Source organism: Leptonychotes weddellii, chromosome 1 (genome assembly GCF_054177405.1).
Source record: "Leptonychotes weddellii isolate Sample4059 chromosome 1, ASM5417740v2, whole genome shotgun sequence".
Lineage (NCBI taxonomy): Eukaryota > Metazoa > Chordata > Mammalia > Carnivora > Phocidae > Leptonychotes > Leptonychotes weddellii.
Window position 1 is genome coordinate 68,257,486 of NC_138369.1, and position 24,826 is coordinate 68,282,311.

Below are 24,826 nucleotides of genomic sequence, written 5' to 3' on the forward strand. Positions count from 1 at the left end.
TGGGTGGCTCAGTTGGTTAAGCGACTGCCTTCGGCTCAGGTCATGATCCTGGAGTCCCTGGATCGAGTCCCACATCGGGCTCCCTGCTCGGCAGGGAGCCTGCTTCTCCCTCTGACCTTCCCCCCTCTCATGTGCTCTCTGTCTCTCTCATTCTCTCTGTCTCAGATAAATAAATAAAATCTTTAAAAAAAAAAAAAAAGAAGTGAGGATATTCATCTAGTGCTCAGAAGTGCCTCATAAATACTACGGTCTCAAAAGTTTCTTTCTTTTCTCCCCCTAGTTTTATTGAGATATATTTGACATAAAACACCACTAAGTTTAAGGTGTAAAGCATGATGACCTCATGTCAAAAGTTTCTTGAATAAGTGATTTACTTCTCAAAATAAAATTTTCTCTGAAAATACCACTCCCCTCTAAATTTCAGCAAAGCCCAGAAGTACTCTTTTGGGAGTGGGGAGGCAGATGCAGTTCCATGTCCACCATTTCCAGGAGGACTACCTGGTTTAGGCCTCATATCACACAAAAAATGTCTTTTGATGACATTACCTCTAAATGAAGTTTTACAAAGTCATATAGACAAATGGGATTGAAATAGGAATGAGACAGAACACAGTATATGTCATTCAGTTTTAAATTAGTGCAGCATTACTGAACTTCACTATCTGGGGTAAAAGTAAGAAATAATTTAAAAAACATAATGATCTTGCACAATTACATTTTATTTTCCTTTTGGTTGAAGTATTTTTATATATCCTTATTTTAAAAAGTTTCTACTATTGAAAAATAACACACAGAATTTGAACGGATAATTTATAATTACAATTTATATTTTATAAACAAGCCAGGAGCCTAAAAGAGACCCTGATTCCCCTCTGTCATTTCTCTCTTGTCTAAAACTTCACTTACCCCCCGTGAACAGAGTTTATTCCTGAACGTGGAAGATAGAACCTCACGAAATATTAACACTACTAATTAAATACTCAAAGAAGAGTTTCTCATTGAAAACATCAATGAAAACTCTGTAGCGACCTTTGGATTTTTGTAGTTTCCAAAATAAACCCAAATATGTAAAAAATTGGCAGTTGGTCTTCTGGTTAAAAGAAGCTGGTCAAAGACACATAATCATACATCTAGGACAACAAAGAAAGTAAGAACTTTCAGCATTAAGCACACCAGCAAAAGCCACAAAGGCGTGGCCATAAACTCTCTTTAGTTTTCCTGGGAAGTTATTTCCTAGTTGAGGACCATTCAGCTTTCCTGTTCTATTAGCTTGAAAGGACGCATGGTTATTAAAATGCCAACAAGGTCACGTCTGCATGGTGCTGCTTGGTTGTTATCAGATTTTAATAGCCTACATTTCTCAAATTAACATCTTCTGGTAGGCATCTAATTAAAGATTAAGCCATTCAATTTGAATTTTTATTATTATTTGGCAGCAGAATGTAACGCATTCTTTAAATGCATTTCCCAATCCAAAATGATTTTTCATTACTTTTTATCACACTATGCTTTTTCCTTCTTGGCAAGTAATAGGTCTTAAAAAGACTAATGAGAAGACCCACTTAAAAAGAAAGCAGTTACACACCATGGAAATTTAAAATCAATAATAATAATAGTTATAGTAGCAGTAGTAGTGGTGGTGGCAGTAAACAATTCACTAAGGTCTGACATTTAAGTCTTGAATAGACTTGAATTCAGTATTGGACTTAAAGTCTCTTACCAGGGTTGCAATCTGTAAGAAGTGAGCAGATGGAGAGGAGAACTTTAGAAATTGTTAGGGCTGGACTCCAGTTGTCCTTTAGGATGTCCAGACAGATGACGCCCTGGCTGTTAATATTACAGTGATAGATTCTTGTTCGGAAGGTAACCTAGAAGAAAATGTAAAGTTGTTATGAACAGACATACTTTTTATTAGACAAAATAATCCAAGGGTCGCTGGTTGAACCATATACTTAAATGTTCCTCAGGAACATGAAAAAAATCAATAAACAAAATCATTATTTTAGAATTTGTTATTCTGGACACAAAGAACTAAACCCCAATAACGAAATCATGTCCTTTTGCTTTTGATGAAGAGTCTGATTACTTAACTAATGTTCTGGGGACTGAATTTGCTCTTAGTGCAATTGTAGGAATGTTCGTAAGAGAAAAACTGTGACTTCTAAAAACATTTCAAAGAAAAAATTTCAAAATTAAAAATTTCAAAGGAAACTTGTTGGAGTCCATTTGTTTTAAGGATTTTGTATATTTTAAAGTTGGAAACAGCATGGGAATACTATAAAAAGGACATAAATATTATTTGTCATGGTTTAAAAACATGAATTAGGCATGTATGTAAATAATATACATAGTTTATAAAAATATTAGTTACAGTTTATGAACCTTTTCCTCCTTAAATTCTGTATCTTGAATATAATATTAGCATAACCTATCTCTGTCCTATGATAGCTAGATCACCACTGCACTTTGTTTAGGTATAATTTTGAAACATGTTTATAACATTTTTAAAGAACTTCAATTCAAAAGTTAAGTCTAAATCAGTTTTATAACTCTGGTAAAACTCTGTTTTATAAAAGTCTGAGGTAAGCAATAATAAGATCTTAACGCTATTTATTAATATCATGTTTATAAGTATTCTCAAAATTTAAGTTGAAATATAAAAAAAATCTTGATGTGTTAAAGAACAGTCTTCTGGTTCCCTAAGTTCAAAATGGCGATGAGCCAAAAAATGCATGGCAGATTTTGTTGCCACCTCTCCAGGGCATCCAGCATCCACTCAAACATCAGATTTACTTAATTTATAAAATCAAGACTCAGAAAGGACAGACAGATCTCGTCTTCTACAATTAGTGAACAACACAGTACCATTCTCAGGCTAGATTAATACTCCTAATAAGAACTACCCTTCTAGGGCACCTAGGTGGCTCAGTCGGTTAAGTGTCTGTCTTCAACTCAGGTCATGATCTCAGGGTCCTGGGATTGAGCCCATGTCTGGCTCCCTACTCAGCAGGTCAGCGGGGAGTCTGCTTCTTCCTCTGCCCCTCCCCCCACTCATGCTCATGCTCATTCTCTCTCTCTCAAGTAAATAAATAAAATCTAAAAAAAAAAAAAAAAAAAAAGCCCTTTTAGGAACATGCCAGACCTTACAGATAACTTCAACATTCCTTCTACACAAAGACATTCCAAACACCTAGCAATGACGAAGAAAATATAACATTAAAAAAAAAAAAGCATAGCTGAATTTGCACAGAGAATCCCCAGAGGGCAGAATTGAAAACCCAAAATTACCGTAAGTACATGAGCTGACAGTGTAGCTACCAGGGGGGGACCTACGGAAGAGAGAGGGGGGGAAGGATAGTAGCCAGTCTGGATAAAATGGAGGCTTGGGTTTTGATGCCCTCATGGAGAAAGGTGAAACCTTAGGTTTACATGTGGCAAGAGGCTGGAATTGAGAGCCCTTACATAGATTAGGACACTTGAGCAGCTAGTCTTTTAGTAAATGGAGGGACTTGAAAAGATAATGCCTTCTGGGAGAGATAGCAAAGACACTTGCTGGAGAAAGCCTAGGCTCTGAAGTGAGGAGAAAAATGTTTCCCCTGAATTCTAAATCCTGGGCGTATGTACTATGCAAATACCAATTGAAAAAGAGCTTAAATGGCTATATTACTATCAGATCAAAATATATATATATGTTTAAGGCAAAATGAATAAAGATTGCTGCATTATGATAAAATGAACAATTCATCAGAAAAATACAACAATTCTGAATCTGTTGTACTTAACAAGATAGCCAAAAATATAAAAAGTGAAACTTAGCAGAATTATAAGGAGAAAATGACACATCTACAATCAGAGGGACATTTTGCTGCAGTAACTGAAGTCATGCAGACCAAAACGTAATAAGGATACTGAAAATAGGAACAACCAAATTAACAAAATGAAGGGACTGAACGAAGATGAAATTCCACACTCAACAAAGAATATATATTCTTTTCCAAGCACATAAGAAACGTTTATAAAAAACTGATCACATGCTATGCCACAGAGGAAGCTTAACATATTTCAAAGAATTATTAAGACCACAAAGATTCTCCATCAAGTGTTTGGGAAACTGAAAAACACATTTTTCAAATAATTCTTGGATCAAAGAAAAAAAAATCAGCTACATTTATAACTGAATGACAATTGCCAATACCAAACTTTGTGATTTGGCTAAAACAGTTGTCAAAAAGAAATCTATAGTTTCAAATACATAAAGTAGAAAGGAGGAAAGACATTTAATGAGTATTTAAGGAAAGAAAAAGAACAGAGTTAATCCCATAAAAGTAGAAAGAAATACATGAGCAGAATTTAATGAAATGGAGAATACCTAGTAATATTAAAATTCTGCAGAGAGGTCTGAGTGCCTGTTCCTTTAAGTGCTAGATGAAAAGACAAAATATTTTTATGACCCAATGTAAATGATAAGTGGCTTTTATATACAATGTTTTAAAAACCTATCAGATACTGATTGGCTATTCGGAGCTAGTTAATCCTCAAAATAACTCAGAGGTAAGTAGTATTATTGTACCTACTTTTAAAATAAAGAAACTGTAACTCTGTGAGGTGATGGATGTTAACTAAACTTATTGTGGTAATCATTTTGCAATACATACAGAAATCATTATGTTGCGTACCTAAAATAAATAGTGTTCTATGCCAATTATATCTCAATAAAATGGCAGAAAAAAAATAAATGAAGGCACCGAGGGGTTAAAGAACTGGCATGTGGTTGCACAGTTGGTAAGTGGAGGAGCCAGAATTTGAACACAGCTTTTGTGACCCAAAGCCTCATACTCTCCTACTTAGCCTCAATGCCTGTTTTTTTTTTTTTACTTCTAATTTTGAGATAATTATAGATTCATACTGTGTTGTAAGAATAATACCGATGGATCATATATGTTCCTCCATCCACTTTCCCCCAGTGGTAACATCCTGCAGAACTGTAATATGGTATCACAGGAAACTCACACTGATACAGTCCGCTGACCTTTTCCACTTACCACCAGTTTTATATGCACTCATGTACACCTGTTTCTATGCAATTTTATCAGATGTAGATCTGTATGATCACAATTACAGCCAAGATACAGAACAGTTCCTTCACAAACATCCTCTGTGCTACCATTTAACTGGTGCAGTCACTTTCCCACTTTCCTCCCTTGATTCTTGACAAACCACTACTCTCCACTTCATCTCTATGATTTTGTCATTTCAAGAATGTTATAAAAATGGAATCATATAGAATGTAATTTTTTGAAATTGGCTCTTTTTACTTGCACAATTCCCTTGAGATCCATCTAAGTTGTTGCATTATCAAAAGTTTGTTCCTTCTTATTGCTGGGTAGTATTCCATGGTATGATGTACCAGTTTGTTGAACCATTTACTGTTGAAGGACAAATGGACTGTTTCCAGTTTTTAGCTATCACAAATAAAGCTGCCATGAACATGTGTGTGTGTGTGTGTGTGTGAACTTTAGTTTTCATTTCTGAGATAAATGCCCAAAAATGCAATTGTTGGGTTGTATGATAAGCTTATATTTAGTTTTATAAGAAACTGCCATAATTTTTTCCAGAGCATCTGAACTATTTTACATTGCCACCAGCAGAGTGATCAGTTTCTCTGCATCCTTGCCAGCATTTAGTTTACTATGCTTTATTTTAGCCATTCTGATTGGATGTAGTGGTTGGTAACACACTGTGGTTTTAATTTGCATTTTCCTAATTGCTAATGATGTTGAACACTTTTTCATGTGCTTATTTACTATCTGGATACCCTCTTTCTTAAAAAAGGATGTTCATGTCTTTTGCCCATTTTCTAATTAGATTGTTTTTTATTGTTGACTATTTTAAGTGGAGATACTTCATTAAAAGTGAAGTATAGTTGGATGAAAAATAAAGCATGAGTTTGCAAAGAATCTTGTGGATTTTTTGGACAGAGAAGGCTTTACACTTTAATGTTTTATAATACCGATTAAAGGATCTACTTTGGTGATGTTTGTTAACTTTTGTCCCAACAGGTGTTCATAAATAAACCATACTAAATCAAACAGGTAGTTCGATTATTCCTATATTTTAATGTTCTAGGCTCCCACAAATAGTACTTATATATATATATATTTTTTTTTTTTAAATTTTATTTATTTATTTGACAGAGAGAGACACAGCGAGAGCAGGAACACAAGCAGGGGGAGTGGGAGAGGGAGAAGCAGGCCTCCCGCTGAGCAGGGAGCCCGATGTGGGACTCGATCCCAGGACCCTGGGATCATGACCTGAGCCGAAGGCAGACGCTTAACGACTGAGCCACCCAGGCGCCCAGTACTTATATATTTTTTTAATTTGTGTATGGTTGACATACAATGTTACATTTCTTTCAGGTGCACAACACAGACATTCAACATCTCTATACATTATGCTCTGCTCACCACAAGTGTAGCCACCATACAATGCTATTAAAGTATCATTGACTATATTCTCTATGCTGTACCCTTTAATTCCTGTGACTTATTCATTCCATAAGTGGAGTCTGTATCTCCCACTTCCCTCCACCCATTTTGCCTATTCCTAACCCCTTTCCCTCTGTTACCATCAGTTTGTTCTCTAAAGGTCTGATTCTGCTTTTTGTTTATTCATTTGTATAGATTTTTTTTAGATTCCACACATAAGTGAAATCATATGGTATTTGTCTTTCTTTAACTTACTTCACTAAACATAATACCCTCTAGGTCCATCCACATTGTGGCAAATGGCAAGATCTCATCCTTTTTTTATGGTTAATATTCTACTGTATATATACATACTACATCTTCTTCATCCATTCACCTATTGAAGGGCTCTTGGGTTGCTTATGTCTTTTCGAATTAGTGTTTTCATTTTCTTTGGGTAAATACCCAGTAGTGGTTATTAAATCATATGGTGTTTCCATTTTTAATTTTTTGAGGAACCTCCATACTGTTTTCCACATTGGCTGATGATTAGTGATGTTGAACATCTTTCCACGTGTCTGTTGGCCATCTGTATGTCTTCTTTGGGAAAACTGTTTATTCAGGTCCTCTGCCCATATTTTAATCATATTGTCTGATTTTTTTGGTGTTGAGTTGTATAAGTGGTTGATATATTGTGGATATTAACCCTTTATGAGATATATCATTTGCAAATATCTTCTTCCATTCAGTGAGCTGCCTTTTTTTGTTGTTGTTGTTGACGGTTTCCTTTGTTGTGCAAAAGCTTTTTATTTTGGTGTAGTCCCAACAGTTTGTTTTTGTTTCCCTTGCCTTAGGAGACATACTTAGAAAAATGTTGCTAAGGTCAATGTCAGTGAAATTACTGCTTGTGTTCTCTTCTAGGAGTTTCATGGTTTCAGGTCTTACATTTGGGTCTTTAATCCATTTTGAGTTTATTTTCCACAAATACCACCATTTGAACCGGAAAAAAAGTTGATGATCAGAGTTTTAAGAAGTGTCACACATTTACCTATTGTAATGTAAGTTATGACCTCTTCAGGGTTCCCTTATCACACTCTTACTTCTAGTATCACACTTGCCACAGGACCTCCTCATGAAACGGTGAATTACCCATGAAAGTATTTTCTTTCAACTGATGTCTAATGCAGTGCTTGGCACATAGAAAGAGCCCATTGTTTGCTGAACAAATGCTAACAAATCACAGGCTAGTGCTCAAACAGACAAGTATCTTTCTGAGGGGTCGTAACATCTTATTGTTCTTTAGGTAAAAGAACATTTTATTTATTTTTTATTTTATTATGTTATGCTAATCACCATACATTACATCATTAGTTTTTGATGCAGTGTTCCATGATTGTTTGCATATAACACCCAGTGCTCCATGAAGAACGTGCCCTCTTTAATACCTATCACCAGGCTAACCCAACCTCCCACCCCCCACGCCTCTAGAACCCTCAGTTTGTTTCCCAGAGTCCATAGTCTCTCATGGTTTGTCTCCCCCTCTGATTTCCCCTCCTTCATTTCTCCCTTCCTACTATCTTTTTTTTTTTTTTAACATATAATGTATTATTTGTTTCAGAGGTACAGGTCTGTGATTCAACATTCTTACACAATTCAAAGAACATTTTAGAACCACAACTTATAGTAGACTGAAAACAGGGGAGAATAACCTGAGAAAGCAAGACATATTTGTTACTATTGCCTATTTAAATAATAAAGAAAATTAAAAAAAAACATGTGGCCTGGTCAGATCAGCAAAAGTGTTCCACAATCAAGGTAAAAACTTGCTAATAACAGCTCTTGAAACAGCCAGCATTCTCTTCCAGACCCTATCAACAAAAAGGGAAAATGAAAGAATATATGTAAATTGATAAGGAATTGTCTGTAGTCCTTTTAGACATTAGTGATATAGAAATAGAAAATGATGTTTTGAATAATGACAAATATCAAGGGATTTGTACATGTTAGAAGGAGATTTTTAGAGGCTGAGATGCCACCATCATTCTACAGAAGACTGCTCATATCTGACTCAATTTTATAGAAAGACCATCATGTTATCTTGTTCAGGGGGCTGGATGGCAGTACATCCTTCATTTCAACCTTCGACAAAAAAAAAAATGATAAAAAATGACCATAAAGAAAATTCCAGTTCCATGCAGCGCTTAATACTCACTGAGTTCTGTATATCACACAACCTACACCTGCATTTGCATTTATTGCTGTGTTTGAAGCACAGCTCAATACTGATGTTTATGATAGCTATCATTCCTCAAGGAGAGGTAAAATTATATTATACTGTTTTCAAAGGCAGGGAAGACAGCACATTTTAGAACATTTTCCATATATTAAGGAAATTTTAAAAATGATTTGGATATAGTGATACAGAAAACTTGTTTACCCAGAATATCTAATTCCTAGATGACTCTGGATGAGAAGCGTTTTAATTGATGTGTGATATATAAACATACAACAGAGGCATGTGGGTGTGTATGTATGTGGTAGACAGGATAATGCTTTATTACCCCAAAGATGTCCACATCCTAATCCCTGGAACCTGTGAATAACGTTACCCTTACATGGTAAAAGGGACTTTGCAGGTGTGAATAAGTTCAGGCTCCTGAGATGGGGTAATTACTCCGGGATTATATAGGTGGGCTGGATATAAATCACAAGAGCTTTGTGAGAGGGAAGCAGGAAGGGAAGTAGGGGATGTCAAGGAGTCAAAGTGAGGTGAGGAAGCAAGAAGCCAGAGTGATGGGGCCATGATCCAAGCAACACAGTTGGCCTCAAGAAGCTAGAAGAGGCAAAGAAATGAATTTCCCCTTAAAACCTCAAAAAGGAACGCAGCCTTGCTGACACTTTGAGTTTTCTGACATCCAGAACTGTAGGACAAGAAATTCATATTGTTTTAAGCCTCCGAGTTTGTGTCAATTTGTTACAGCTGTAATAGGAAACAATACATGTATGTATATTTTCCAGCTGCACTATTACTTTACCTTAAAAGGTAACTTAAAATGTAGCTGTGCTCTTTCTATACTTCACAGAATCACTTCTCCTTAAAAATAATTTTAGAAAGAGTTAACAGAATTCTTTATGCTGACTATAGCATAAAACAATGCTACTAAGTTGTGAATGATCTAGAAGTCACTTTGCTACTCTGAGCCCCTATTTCCTGACAAAATGAGATTTAAATTAGATTATTCTCAGGCCCATTCTAGTTCCAAGATCCAAGAGTTATATTATGAAAAGAATATGTGGTTTTGGGAGCTCACTGGACTTGAGCTGGAATTCTGACTTTGGATGAATCAATGTAGCCTGTTTGAGATTCAGTTTCCTCATCTTAACATGGGGAAAAATACTAGCTATTCCCACAGTGGCTGTGAAGACTGAAGTACACAAGAAATTCTAATACCATGGCCGGCACTCAGCAGAAATTCAAGCAGTGCTAGTCTCTTCCCCTCTTCACGTCTCCCAGTTTTACAAGGCTATTTCAAAACCCATGTGTTCATGTAATAATTCCCCTATCACCTGAGTTTTAAATGTATTTTCTTTGTACCACTCCTTTGCTCTAGGGTAAGGACAACATTCCACATACAGACAAAAAGTGGTTTTGTAAAGGCAGAGAAATCATGTAAGGTATGAGTACAGATAGAGAAGAAAATATTTTAATAAAGTATTTCTGCCAAACTGATTCCAGACAATTTAGGAAAATGTTTTAAAGTAAAGAAACACCTCCAAGCTGGAAAGTTGATAATGACATTAAAAATGATCATTTAAGGGGCGTCTGGGAGGCTCAGTTGGTTAAGCGTCTGCCTTCGGCTCAGGTCATGATCCCAGGGTCCTGGGATCAAGCCCCACATCGGGCTCCCCGCTCCGTGGGGATCCTGCTTCTCCCTCTCCCACTCCCCCTGCTTGTGTTCCCTCTCTCGCTGTGTCTCTCTCTGTCAAATAAATAAATAAAATCTTTTAAAAAAATGATCATTTAAAATAGTATTTCAGAAATAACCTCTATTTTGCACATAGATTTCATTTTTCAAAAAATGTTTCATCAGGAGATAAATGACATGGTGATTTTACTGGGGAAGTATGAGATCAGTGAGAAATACATTCCTCTTAAAAATACTTTTCCGTGGAGACCCAGAGAGGAAATATTTGGAGCTCCTGTGACATAAATCAGTGAATCATGTAACAAAGGTCCAAAAATAGCAGGGTTAACATCATTCAAATGGATCTTGGCTGAAGGCTCACCATGAAACTAGCTTATTTGAATAATTTGTTAGTACACATTTTAAAAATGTCAGTACTACTACCCTTTTTGAGATTTTGAGTGCTCTTTTCTTAAAAGGGACTTAAGAGCACTGCACCAATAACCACCACATCCTAAGACAAAATAAAAACTGGAATAACCCATCATAAGTGAGAAGAAATCACAAATCTTAAAGAAACTCTAAGAGTTTCTTTGTCACAACATTAGCAAAACCAGACCAAACCCCTTCCCAAATTAAAAAAAAAAAAACCTGGAAATATATTTCTTCTCTCATAACTGGCAGTAAAGGAATTAAAATTAAACATTACTTAGAAACTATCATGTGTAAAGATGACGCCCATCCTGCTACACCTGACTGTAGAGCATGCTATGTTTAACTACAGGACAGAGCCGTTTTTTAAAAAAGATTTCAAATACTATTTAAATGATGAATAATAAAAAAAACTTTAGAGCATAGATATTTAAATTTAAAAAGTCTTTCTCAGTTCCTTTTAAGTACAGATGAAGAAAAACATGCAACTAGAAAATCTCCTCTCTTGAAGATAGAACATCATATTCAATCCCCAGGGCACTTTCCTACCGTGCAGCACCTGATTACACCCAAGCCCTGCAAGGGAAGATACTTGGTATGACTTTATTAGGGACCAATAATTAGATTCCTTCTTATCTAACTTATAAAAATTAATTTACATAGAATGTTTCAGGAATATATCTGTATTGAATGAGATTCAATTTGATTCTTTTTCCAAATTTGTGTTTTTTATTAGTGACTTGTTCTCTCATTACATTTCCTATTCCATTTTTTTCTCTTTTTTGGGGAAGGAGAGGCAGAGAGAGAAGGAAAGAGTGAATCTTTAGTAGCTCCATGCACAGTGAGGGGCTGGATCTCACAACCCTGAGATCATGACCTGAGATGAAATCAAGAGTTGGACACTTAAATGACTGAGCCACCCAGGTCCCCCTCCATCTTTTTCTCTTTAAAAAATTATCTCACCTATTTTGACTTGTTCTACTGACTCAAGTTCCAGAAATGGTACTGCAGCTGATTCTCTTTTATGGTAGGATCATACCATAGGGTGGACTGTAATCTGAATATGAGTTCATCCTCAGTGCATAGTATTTATTTTTCTGTAGAAGTACCATGTACCTTAGACTGTGGTATTCTGCATTTGCTTCTTCATGGGCCTCAAGGACAACACTAGTTTGAGACCAGATTGTGTCATATATGCCAAAATATAAGGCAATATAGAGTCATCCCTTAGGAAGAGTTGATTTATATTTAAATCTGTATAAAAATCTCTTATAGACGATGTCTCAATTACTTTATTTTGAACAAAATACTATCTGTTAAAGACACTAACTTGAAACTAGCTCAATCAATGCTTATTTGGCATGCATACAGAGGTTTCCTTCCTCAATCAGTTAAAAAAGAAAGAAAAGAAACTTGACAAAGCTCTAGAAGTGGCACACTCCTAGGAGTACTTTACCATTCGAAGGCTTGGATTTTAACGGCCTTTTAAAGGCCACTTAAAAAAGTAACATGGTACTTTAAAACAATTAAGGATTTTTTTTTTTTTAAGCTGGTTGTATGAGTTTTCTACAAATGGGTTTTCATGACTTGGCCAATTTTTCCAGTAACATAATTATATATGGATTCAAAAACTGCTGAATCCCCAGCAATTGAGGGAGAAAGGATAATCTGGTATCTGAACTCAAACATGTACACAAAATATCACTTAAGCATTCCCATTATTTTAGTTCCATTGAGCATATACACAATCCATCAATGCCTGGGGGTCCATCAAAACTAAAACCCAAAGCTCTCTGAGTTTAATATTTCCACCAGAGGCATCACTCCCCAACCCCCATCCCCATAAAATACTAGAACAGCTGCTCTGGAACACTGAACTTAAAACCATTATGTGGGGCTATGTTGATCCAACATCACTTACTTATTAATTAGTACTGCAAAGAGAAAACATAATTTAACAGATGTCCAATGAACCTACATTGCTAAGACAAGATGATTCATTTCTGCTTTATAACTGCAAAAGTGTCTCATACATAATGACAATTAATTCCGAAGCACAACAGCTGAGATACTTAATGGATTAATGGATAATAAATGGCCAACCATATGACACTTGCTATTAAATTAGAGACAGTGAGATAAACATAAACATAAGGAGAATGCCCTCCTTTTTATTTTGTTCACATTTTTTATAGGTCTCACACTACCCAAGGCAATTATATAAAATGTAGCATATTTACAGACTTCCTAAAGGTAAAATGGAAATAATATACAGGCTTCCTTTATCCTTTGGGAAAGAAGTACTACATTTTATGTTTGTAGACATATGAAGTGGCAGTTACTTAAGAGATTAATAATTCAATATACATACAACACAATACAAAGTATTCATCATAACTTGCTGGAAATGACAATTTGATTTTTCATATAGCCCACAACAGTGTTGAAGTAAACTATATTTTAACACAGTAGAAAATGAAACAATGACTAATTCTGTTAATGACACAGTAAATTAACAGCAATTACAGAGTTGGCTGAATGCCCACTCTCTCAGTAAGTGCTATATTACACACAAAAGAGACATTCTTTGAAAGTGGCAGTGTTCAAAAGTTTCCAAACTTTGCACGTATGTATGCTAGAGAGGGAAAGGTACTGGTTTTTCTGTTTATACCATGAAATAAAAAAATACAGCATGTATATATCATAGAACATTGTAACCAAAAAAATAATAATAAAAATTAAAAATGGCTAACAGTTATGTAATGTTTATATGCTCGGCACTGTTCTAAGTGATCTGCATTTATTACATAACTTAATATTCACAATGACCCTGTGAGGTAGGTACTATTATTTTCCTCATTTATGGATAAAGAAACTGAGACACAAGTTGACAGGAATTCAAATGTGCGTAGTTGAGGCAATCTCAATAGTAAATAAAGACGTTATAAGAAGGAAGGAAACAAAATAAACACACACACACACACACACACACACACACACACCCCCACCCACCATAACCCCAGAGAGAGTTTTTAGAAACTGGGAAGAGAATAAAGAAATTTATATGATTTTTAGATCTAACAGTTGACTTCACACAGAAAAGCTAATGTTGTAGGGATTTAGTAGCTTCTTCAGATCAAGTTCTAGTAAAATGAGAATTCATGTAAAGTGTTAAGCAAAGAGAAGAAATAATGACATTCACTATTATTATCATTGTTCTTATGCCAAATGACCTGTCATTTCTGAGATTACTGAAGGCAAGAAAAACCAAGTCAGTTAAAAAAAAGTAAACAAATAATATTTTAACATGACTTGAAAATTGTCACTTAAGATTTATCTATCTTTGAATAATTTAAATCTCAGCATTTAGAATATCCTAGTGAATAATCTTTAGACATCTGTGGAGAATAGATGTAATGAATGATACTGTACACTATTAATGGATAGCTAACCAGGTAGCTTATTAAAAAAGTAAAATAAGGTCGAAGTCTGACTGAGAGAATGAAGGAGTGGGTGTTGAACAATAAAATAAGTTGTCTGTTACTCTGTAGTTTTTGATCATGGGAGTGCAATGATGAAAGGGGTATTTAGGAATCTGTAATAGGGTTGTTACATAGCATTCCTTTTTTTTTTTAAAGATTTTATTTATTTTAAAAAGAGAGGGAGAGTGTGTTGCCTGTGCGCAAGCAGGGGGTGGGGGCACACAGGGAGAGGGAGAGAGAGAATCTTCAAGGAGACTCCCCACTGAGCATGGAGCCCCACACAGGCTCCATCTCACAACTGTGAGATCACACTGGAGCTGAAATGAGGAGCCAGACACTCAACTGACTGATCCACCCAGGTGCCCCTACACAGTGTTCCTTCTTAAACTAACACCTCATGCATGGAATGAATCCTTTATGGCTGATGACACTACTTATTCCTAAGTTCACAGAATGGCTTTTCTATGGTCAACACCATGGAAGTTTTTTTTTGTACACGATTTTAATAGTGACCAAACCAAGAGATAAATGAATACAGGTGAAATAAACAAACAAACAAAAAAAGGGGGGAATGGAGAAAAGATGGGCAACTCAAACCACAATCTGAGCAGGTATGAAAGGAAAGGAGGAATCAGATGCTTCAGGCAAAGAACCACCAGAAATGGCTGAAGAACCATTTCTGACCAAGGCCCTAATCACCTCCTGGAACCCACCTTGCTGAGAAGAGCAGAGAGAGGAAAAGGTGAATGGTAAATATATAATTGACAGTCCAAGGTAGCCACTCTTATCTTGATTCTTTGGATTGAGGCATCCTTATAAGGATGAATATGTTTCTCTCAAATCAAAAAAGAGGTACGTAGACTTTTACCTCATATCAAGAACTACCGCCAATATATTTCTTTTTGTCCTCCAGGACAGTATTCAAGAATTACTTGTTTGTTTTGCTGAAGGAATATCTGATATTAAGAGGAATTTCTTTTTTTTTTTTTTAAGATTTTATTTACTTGAGAGAGAGAAAGAGAGAGAGCATGAGTGGGCGGAGGGGCAGAGGCAGAGGGAGAAGCGGACTCCCCACTGAGGAGGGAGCCCAATGCGGAACTCAATCCTGAGTGGAAGGCTTTTTTATAAATAGTGCCAACTTAATTTTACGAAACTGATAACTGTACATATAGCTAAATAAAGATTTTAGAAATGAATTTTCTGTAGACAAGCTAGCAATGAATATTTATAAAGGGAACAAATTTATATAAAGTCCTTAAGAACAAGGATTTTATCTGATACTGATTTAAATCCCCTAGAGGGGAGAGTAGGATGTCAACATGCATGTGTTCAGTAAACAATGAACTGGAAAAATACAGAATATTTACATTTGAAAAGAGGCATACATACGGCAATTAAAAATGACAACCAACTGAGAACTTCTGATGTTTCAACAGTTGGGTTTAAGTGACTTTTACTGCGGGGGGGCGGGGGTAGGAGGGAATAATTGCCCAATGTATAAAGTTGATAAAGAAATGTGTTATTTTGGGGGTACCTGACTGGCTTACTCAGTTAAGTGTCTGCCTTCAGCTCAGGTCATGATCCCAGGGTCCTGGAATGGAGTCCCATGTCTCATGTCAGGCTCCCTGTTCAGCGGGGAGCCTGCTTCTCCCTCTCCCTCTGCCGCTCCCCCTGCTTGTGTTCTCCCTCTCTCTCTCAAATAAATAAATAAATAAAATCTTTTAAAAAAAATGTGTTATTTTGTTATTCAAATTTTGCTGTAGGGCAACTTTCAAAGTCTTATAACTAATATTTTAGTCAACAGTGATTATAAATATCAAACATTAACTGTAGAGTTGGGATTAAGAATATTTCATAGAGGGCGCCTGGGTGGCTCAGATGGTTAAGCGTCTGCCTTCGGCTCAGGTCATGATCTCAGGGTCCTGGGATCGAGTCCCGCATCGGGCTCCCTGCTCCTTGGGAGCCTGCTTCTCCCTCTGCCTCTCTCTCTCTGTCTCTAATGAATGAATAAATAAATAAAATCTTTAAAAAAAAAAAAAAGAATACTTCATAGATCCTTCAGATTAGAAAACAGACCTGACATTCTAGAAGTATGACACATAGCCCTACATTGTATCTACTTCAAATAGATAGTACAAAGAATTTAAAAATTTGAGCTGAGTAAAAGTGACTAACAAACTGTCTTTTTTCCCCCTTATAAGAATATTCATGTACTTTTGTCCTGACAGTATTAGGATAACTTACTTTTCTTCAAAGGCCTGAATTGGTCAGTTTTTCATGACTTTTTTCCTTTTTTTGGTCAGAAATAATGATATGTAGATTAAAGGACTAAGACAACAACCTCTTGTTTGCAGCAGAAACTAATGTATCATCACAGTAAGGTAGTTATGCTGACCATCACCCTGACAAGTTCTAAGGTCTTCAAAGACGTATGTATTCAGAGGCCCCACAACTCTAACAGATAGATGGTTTGACCTTCTTGGATGTCATAAAACTATAAATTAAAAAGATTCATTTCTCAGGCATGTATTTAAAAACTGTATCACTACTTTATAATCACATAATGGATTATTTTTGGCCTGGTTAGGAGTGACTGTTTTTTTCACTGACCATAAGAATCAATTCATGAAAGATGTTAAGATATCATGGACTAGTTAAATAATATTTCTTTTAGGAAGTTTTCCCTCACTATTCCCAATTTTTCCAATAATAGTGTTCCAAAATAATAGGTGTGTACATGTTGTATGTGCCTCTATGAGGAAATTTACCTAGCTCATTTAGTTTTAGATCATTCTTTTCAACTTTTTATTAAAAAAATTCAAACCTATGGGGAACCTGGGTAGCTCAGATGGTTAAGCATCTGCCTTTGGCTCAGGTCATGATCTTGGAGTCCTGGGATGGAGCCCTGTGTGGGACTCCCTGCTATGGGCTAACCCCTCTGCGGGGAGTCTGCTTGTCCCTCTCCCTTTGCCCCTCCCCCTGCTTGTGCTCTCTCTTTCTCTAATACATAAATAAAATCTTAAAAAAAAATTCAAACTTACAGTGTTCAGATTCACTAACTGTTAATGCTGAGATTTTTCCTATTTTCAAAGTTTCAAATGATACCCAAGTATATTGCTCTAAATGTGGTATTTCTCTAAATTCAAGTGCCATATATGTAATAGATTGCTAAGCTTAGAACATGGTTGGTAGAATAAGCTTGTTTTTTCCACACTTCAAAGTTCTGCCATCTTCCATCTTAAAAACTTGACATTTTCTTTTACCTATGGAAATGCTATCCATCTTTCATGGACAGTTCTTTTATGAAGCATTCCCCTGCCATTTCCAATCATAGTACTCAATGCTTTTTCTAAACTTCTTTACGTTTAGGCTTACTCTTTTGTGTGTATGTATATTTCTTTATTCCTACCTAGACTGAAGGGAATCTGAGGGCAAGGCATGTGGGAAATTCTTTGTGATCTCCACAATATCCGCACTGCCACACATCTAATAGGGCGTGGATATATATTTAATGAGTGAATGAAAAAACAGTGATTTTCTATAAAAAGCTTTCAGCTATCAAATGTTTGTGTTTCCTCCTCAATCCCCAAATAGGAAGTAGGAGTAAGTGTGGAAGAAGAAAAGTTTTCTGAATAAATTTATTGATTTCCTATTTGATTTGTATTTAAATTTAAATTTAATTTGGAAATTTTAGGATATTTACTCTCAGGAATATGCTTGAGATGACCAGACAGTGGTTTTTGGTATTGGTTAGAGTCAACTATTTTAGATAGTTACGAGTACTCCTCTAGCCCCCCAATACTTGCTCAAATATAACTCAACTCACTTGTCAGCATTTATACAAGTAAATACTACCTAGTAGGTGAGAATCTTTTTCTGAGAAGATGCATTAATAAATATGTCATGAATCTTATTCCTTTCTTCTTTGTCCTGTCAAGAATTTCAAAATAATCAATTCTAAAAATAATAAACCAAGAAGGTATTTATTGATGCCTGTAGTCTAAATAGGTCTATGTTAGGTTCTAGGGAAGTATAAATACTGTCTGGTTCTGAGGAATGTTTGCTGCCAATTATAAAAAAAGGTTTTGGTTTAGAACAAAGAACACAAGGGATAAATTTTCATTTATTCAGAAGGTATCTGTTGACTGCTACCTTCACTTGAGGAGTGTGGGGCTAATGGGTGGGAGAGGAAGCTAAGATGTACAAGTTTAGGTCCTGACCATCTAGTAGAGAGAGAAGAGAATCATACAAATAACTATGAAGACATGTCACATGAGAGGACACAGGGCTCTAGGGTTCAGATCAGAACAGATGGTACCTGGTTGGGAAAAATTCCGGAAAGTATCAGAGAAGAGGTAGGTATAGACTGAATTCTGAAGGACTGGTTCAGAACGCTTACGAGGGTTCGATGACTATCTGTATTTTTCCTTCCCTGAATTGTTCACCAAGAAGAAGACAGACAACTTCAGATGTGTCTACACCAAAAATTCTTGCTATGTCATGACATACTGACCTGCAGTTATTGACTTCATATACTCTCAGCTGCATAGCAATGATTGTGCACAAAAGCTCAGATCTTCAGAAAAAATACACAGTGATATTAATGCATCCTGCAAGAAATGTGGAGCATGGACATGAGAGAAATGTATGAGTAGACACTACCTCCTCAATTTCTCTATCTCTTCATTCTCCTTGTCACCACTCTAGTTTAGGCATTTATCATCACTAGATGAAATTATTACAACAGCCTCTTTCATGACACTATTTCTCTTTGGTCTCTCCTTCCCACCACCATGCACCATATTGCTTCAAGGGTAATCTGTCTAGCATGCAAACACGTTCAATTGTCTATTGCCTCCAGGATAAGTCCCTTAGGGTGGAACATCTGTCTATCCCGGTTCTCTATGGACCACACTCCCTTGAAAAGGTCACACACTTGCAGTCCTCTGTGTATGCTATTCTTTTTGTCAGAAATACAGTTTCTTTTCTCTGGGGGCTACTGCTACCATCCTTCAAGTGCTCTTTCTCCAATGTTCCCACTGTATTGTTACCCTTAGCATAGTTATTGGTATGTCTGTCCTCTGTACTGGTCTGTAAGCTCCATGAAGGCCAGGGCTGGGTTTCGCCCTTTTTTGTGGGGGTGGGGGGTGGGGGTTTCTTTTATTCCAGGGTGGGTACTATTTCCTATCTTTATCTTTTAATTGTCTTAAAATCCTACCATTAAAACCAATTCACGGATTTAGACATATAAAGCAAAAAACCACCATCACCAAAACAAAACAAAACCAAACTACAACTAAAGAAAATAAGGTTTATCCAAGCAAGAATGTAGCAAATTAAGAAAGAGAATCACTCCTTGGAGTAGATAAAGGTGAACTGTAACAGATGGCAGAGTGGAGACAACGTTTTCAATTCTATTCAATTATATTAAATTTTATTTCTTTTATTAACAAAGAAAATGATAGAATTTTTAACAAACCTCTAGAAAGGATTATTAAACAGATGATTTGTTAGTATTTAGATAATGATGTGGTGGTGATCAATGGGATTAAGCATGGATATACCAAAATCAAACTGTGCCATGGGTCACTCCATTTCCTTTTCAATACGGCTATTAGATTTCAGATTAAGGGAATAAAGCAGACATATTTGAACTCCAGCATGGTTTATGATGAGGTCTTTTAAAAGTCGTTCAAAAAACTTACAAAGTCAAGGCGTAAATTGAGGGTCATATGCAGATTGTCTCTGAATGCTGGTGCTGTACCAACCAATTATATCTCTGAGGTGACCACATCATTCTTTGTTTACCCCCATTAACAACTTCTTCCTATTCTGCTCAGGCATATACACAATCAAAACTCTAGGAAGTCTTCTTCCTTTATTACTGTCACTGGCCCTGGCCCAGTGCTAAAATAAACGCAGCAGGCTGGCAGTTATAAAATTGACTTTTATGTATTGGGGAAGTATTTTTATGACCAATGAGATTGTAGAAAGTAGGGTCTAAAAGCAAACTGCACTATGGAAGACCTCACTTTGAGTGTCTCCTTGTGGGCAAGAGGGAGAATTCCAGGCTGGATGATAACTCAGTTTGGTAGATGTGCAATAAGCTCAATAAGCAAATTTTAGCAGATTTTGCTGTAAGACCAAAAAAGTTAAGTAGGCACGAAAAAGCTCTTTAGTGGGTTAATGTGTGATTAGTCCTATCTTTTTCAACATTTTATCAATGACTTAAATGGAGACATAAAAGACATGCTTATCCAAGCTGCAGGTAACATAAAGCTGGACAGTTTACACACAAGTCAGAAACTAAGAATAAAAAGATCTAAACAGGTCAAACTGTATGTTAAAAGAAATAATACAAATTTATCAGGAAAAAAGAACAACCAACATTTAGGCTCAAAGCATATAATTTTCACAAGATGGAGAAGACCTGGCCTAAATGTAGCAATACAGTGCTTTTTGAATGGAAACTATTGGAAAAATGAAATATATATAAAGAAAAGTATACAGATCATCAGTGCACAGCTTGATGAGTTTTTAAAAAGTCAACAAGCTCAAGTAACAACCACCTAGAACAAGATACAGAATATTGCCAGAACCCCAGAAACCTCACTTCTGTTTCTTCCCAGTTACAACCACCCTCCCAAATGTAACCACTATTCTGACTTCTACTTCTACATAATAGTTTTTTCTGTTTGTAACTTATATAAAATGGAATCATACAGTACATAAATGGAATCATACAGTATATGCTCTTTTGTGTCTTCTTTTAATATCATGTTTGTGAGATTCCTATGTATTGCTCATTGTTCTATTTTTTATTTCACTAATATATAATATTCCACTGTATGAATACACCACAATTTATCCATTCTCTTGCACATGAACTTCCCCCCCAAGGAATCTTGTGTTTAAATACAGCTTAAGAAGTAATAGTTGTGCAGTATGACTAAGTGGCAGCAAAGACAGAGTCTACATACTTTCTTTGCCTAAGTGTGCCTTGGGAAAACAAGCACATGCATTGAATTGGCTTTCATGATGTGACTTCAAATTCTGATGCTCTAAAAATGGCACAGAAAAGTGAATATGTTCATACTATACTACTGAAGGTAGATATCTACAGGAAAAGGTACTTAGTTCTTGGATTATAGTATTTTCATGTTTTGCAAAAATTGGCCCATGTACTTAGCATTATTTGAAACTATACTTAAAGATGAAAATTATTTGCTTATAATTTGTGTCAACAGATGGTCTGCATAAAATACAGCCTCAATACTTTATAAAATCAAGAATATACTATTTCAAACAAGATGAAAATAAAAACTCAAGTTTTTTCTTTAACACAGATTCATTTCTTGCCATTACATTTCATGCAAATATATGCAGCAATTAATTTTAAGCATTTTAAGATAAATGGTATTACCATTCACTGTTTTAACAAAAATGTATTACTTTCTACTGGGTCTATTAAATGCCCTTATGATAAATATCTTCATAAAAAAGGACAACCCTAGGAGCACCTGGGTGGCACAGTTGAGCGTCAGACTCTTGGTTTTGGCTCAGGTCATGATCTCAGGGTTGTGAGACAAGCCCCACGTCAGGCTCACTGGAGGAGTCTGCTTGAGATTCTCTCTCCCTCTCCCTCTGCCCCTCCCTGCTGCACTCTCTCTCTTTCTCTAAAGTAAATAAATAAATAATCAATTTTTTAAGAAAAAGAAAGAAAGGAAAAGGATGACCCTACCCTCCAGGTATATTTAATTCTGTGGGAGAGAATGAGAACGTGCATGCACATACATGTGCACACACACTCCCTCTCTCTCACTCATTTTGAACAACTTTTCAATACTACAACAGCAAAGAAACAAGATTTCAGAAGTGTTAAAGATATGACAAGATAAATGAATATTCACTTGCTTCATCAAACCTACTATTTGTCAGGTATTACAAGACAGATAAGGTCTTTGTTCTTACAGAGCTTAGAGTCTAGTGTGGTAGGTAGAAAATCAACCAACCAACAAATAACTACAAATGTCAGACTTTGAAAAGTTTCATGAAAGAAATTATCCGATGTGATAGAAAATAACCAGTGTCGAACTATCTATAAAAGGTGGTCAGAAAATGCACCTCTCATTAGATAATACTAAAGATGAGGCCTAAAGAATGAGGTGTTGGCCACGTGAAGAACTGGAACAAATGCGTCCCAGGCAAAGGGAACAGAAAATCCTAAGGTCCTGAAGATAAAAAGGAGACCCAAGAGAGCTGCAGTGTGGTGAGGCTGGTGGAGAGACCATGAGGGCCTTGTAGGCCTTAAGAAGTCTGGATTTTATTCTAGGTGCAATGGGAAGCCACTAAAGATTTTAAGTGGGCAGTGGCCAATCACTGACTGTGCAAAATTAAGGCAATCGTGGAGACTGTTAAACTTCCTCTTTCTATAGGTATAGATGCTAAATTCCAGAGTTTAGTGTCATCAAAAGTTACATGGTTGGAAAGTATAAAGAGCATAAGTTTCTATAAGGTTTCTTTTCAATAAGAAAAAGGCTAACCTTCAGACACATGAAAAGGTGTTATTCTTACTCATAATAAGAGAAATCCAAATAAACAATCTTTCCTATTAGATTGTTAAAGGTCAAATATTTCATGTGCCACACAACACTGGTGTGGAAGTAGGGAAAAGGCAGGTGCATCTAAGTTGGGAGTATAACTTGGTACAACTTCTTTGAAAACAGAGGAGTCTGGGAAAAATCTATTAAAACTGGAAGAGGCATATAGCCTTTTTTTCTAGCAATCAGTTCTGGGAAATTATCCATTACCCAAATTCACAAAGACAGTATATGTACAAATATTCTCAGTGAAGCACTATTTATGATGGCAAAAGATTGGAAATAACTTATACATCCATTGTAGGATACCTGGTTCAATGATTATGTTATATTCATCCAATAAAATATTATATAGTTATAATGAAGCTGACCTACATATACGAATAGAGGACAATCTTTTTTTTTTTTTAATTTTTTTTTTTTTAAAGATTTTATTTATTTATTTGAGAGAGAGAGAATGAGAGACAGAGAACATGAGAGGGAGGAGGGTCAGAGGGAGAAGCAGACTCCCTGCCGAGCAGGGAGCCCGATGCAGGACTCGATCCCGGGACTCCAGGATCATGACCTGAGCTGAAGGCAGTCGCTTAACCGACTGAGCCACCCAGGCGCCCCCGAATAGAGGACAATCTTAAAGATGCTAAATGAAAAGGGCAATTGTAGAAAAAAGAATGTCTTGGGGCACCTGAGTGGCTCAGTCAGTTGAGCGTCTGCCTCTGGCTCAGGGCGTTATCCCAGGGTCCTGGGATTGAGTCCTGCACTGGGCTCCTTGCTCAGTGGGGAGCCTGCTTTTCCCTCTCCCGCTGTCCCCTGCCTCTACTCTGTCAAATAAATAAGTAAAATCTTAAAAAAAAAAAAAAAGAACGCCTTTGAAGGGGAATTAAAATGCCAGGCAGTAAGAAGGAAGACTTAATTTTACTGTATACCTTTTGTGCTGTTTGAATTTTTTACTGTGTGTATTTAAATATCACCGATTTAAAACTATTTAAAAATAAAATAGTCTGGGAGTACCTGGGTGGCTCAGTCAGTTAAATTTCTGGCTAATAACAAAGTAGCAGAAAGAGATATTAAGAAACCAATCCTATTTATAATCGCATCAAAAAATAAAATACCTAAGAATAAATTTAACCAAGAAGGTGAAAAACTTGTATTCTGAAAACTATAAGACACTGATAAAAGAAACTGAAGATGACACAAACAAATGGAAAAGACATACCATGACCGTGAATTGAAAAGAATACTGTTAATATGTCCATACTGCCCAAAGCAATCTACAGATTCAACACAATCCCTATCAAAAATACCAATAGTATTTTTTACAGACTAGAAAAAAATTCTAAAATGTGTATGGAACCACAAAAGACCCTGAATAGCCAAAGCAATCTTGAGAAAAAAGAACAAAGCAGGAGGTACCACAATCCCATATTTTAAGATATACTACAAAGCTATAGTAATCAAAATGTTATGGCACTGGCACCAAAATAGACACATATCAATGGAAGAAGACAAAGAGCCCACAAATAAACCCATGCTTATAAAGTCAACTAACCTACAACAAAGAAGGCAAGAATATACAATGGGGAAAAGAAAGTCTCTTCAGTAAATGGTGTTGGGAAAACTGGACAGCTACATACAAAAGAATGAAACTGGGCCACTTTCTTATTCTATACACAAAAATAAACTCAGAATGGATTAAAGACCTAAACGTGACACCTGAAACCACAAAAATGCTAAAAAAAAAACCAAGCAATAATCTCTTGGATATTGGCCTTAGCACCTTATTTATGGACATGCTTCCTAAGGCAAGGGAAACAAATGCAAAAATAAACACCTGGGACTACTTCAAAATAAAAAGCTTTTTGCACACGAAGGAAACCATTTAGTTTTCCAAAAAATTAAAAATAGAAATACCATATGATCCAGTAATTTCACTACTAAGTATTTAC

The 24,826-nt window shown here is 36.0% G+C and overlaps 1 protein-coding gene across 3 annotated transcripts in view; it reads right to left on the reverse strand.

Moving 5' to 3' along the window:
• The window catches only part of UBE2E2 (ubiquitin conjugating enzyme E2 E2), a 351,397-nt gene that overhangs the window by 35,196 nt on the left and 291,375 nt on the right, over positions 1-24,826 (reverse strand). For all 3 annotated transcript variants that reach the window (XM_006735242.3, XM_081825770.1, XM_081825772.1), the window contains one exon: positions 1,721-1,868. In XM_006735242.3, coding sequence (XP_006735305.1) covers positions 1,721-1,868 — 148 coding nt within the window. The remainder of the gene's footprint in view (positions 1-1,720; positions 1,869-24,826) is intronic.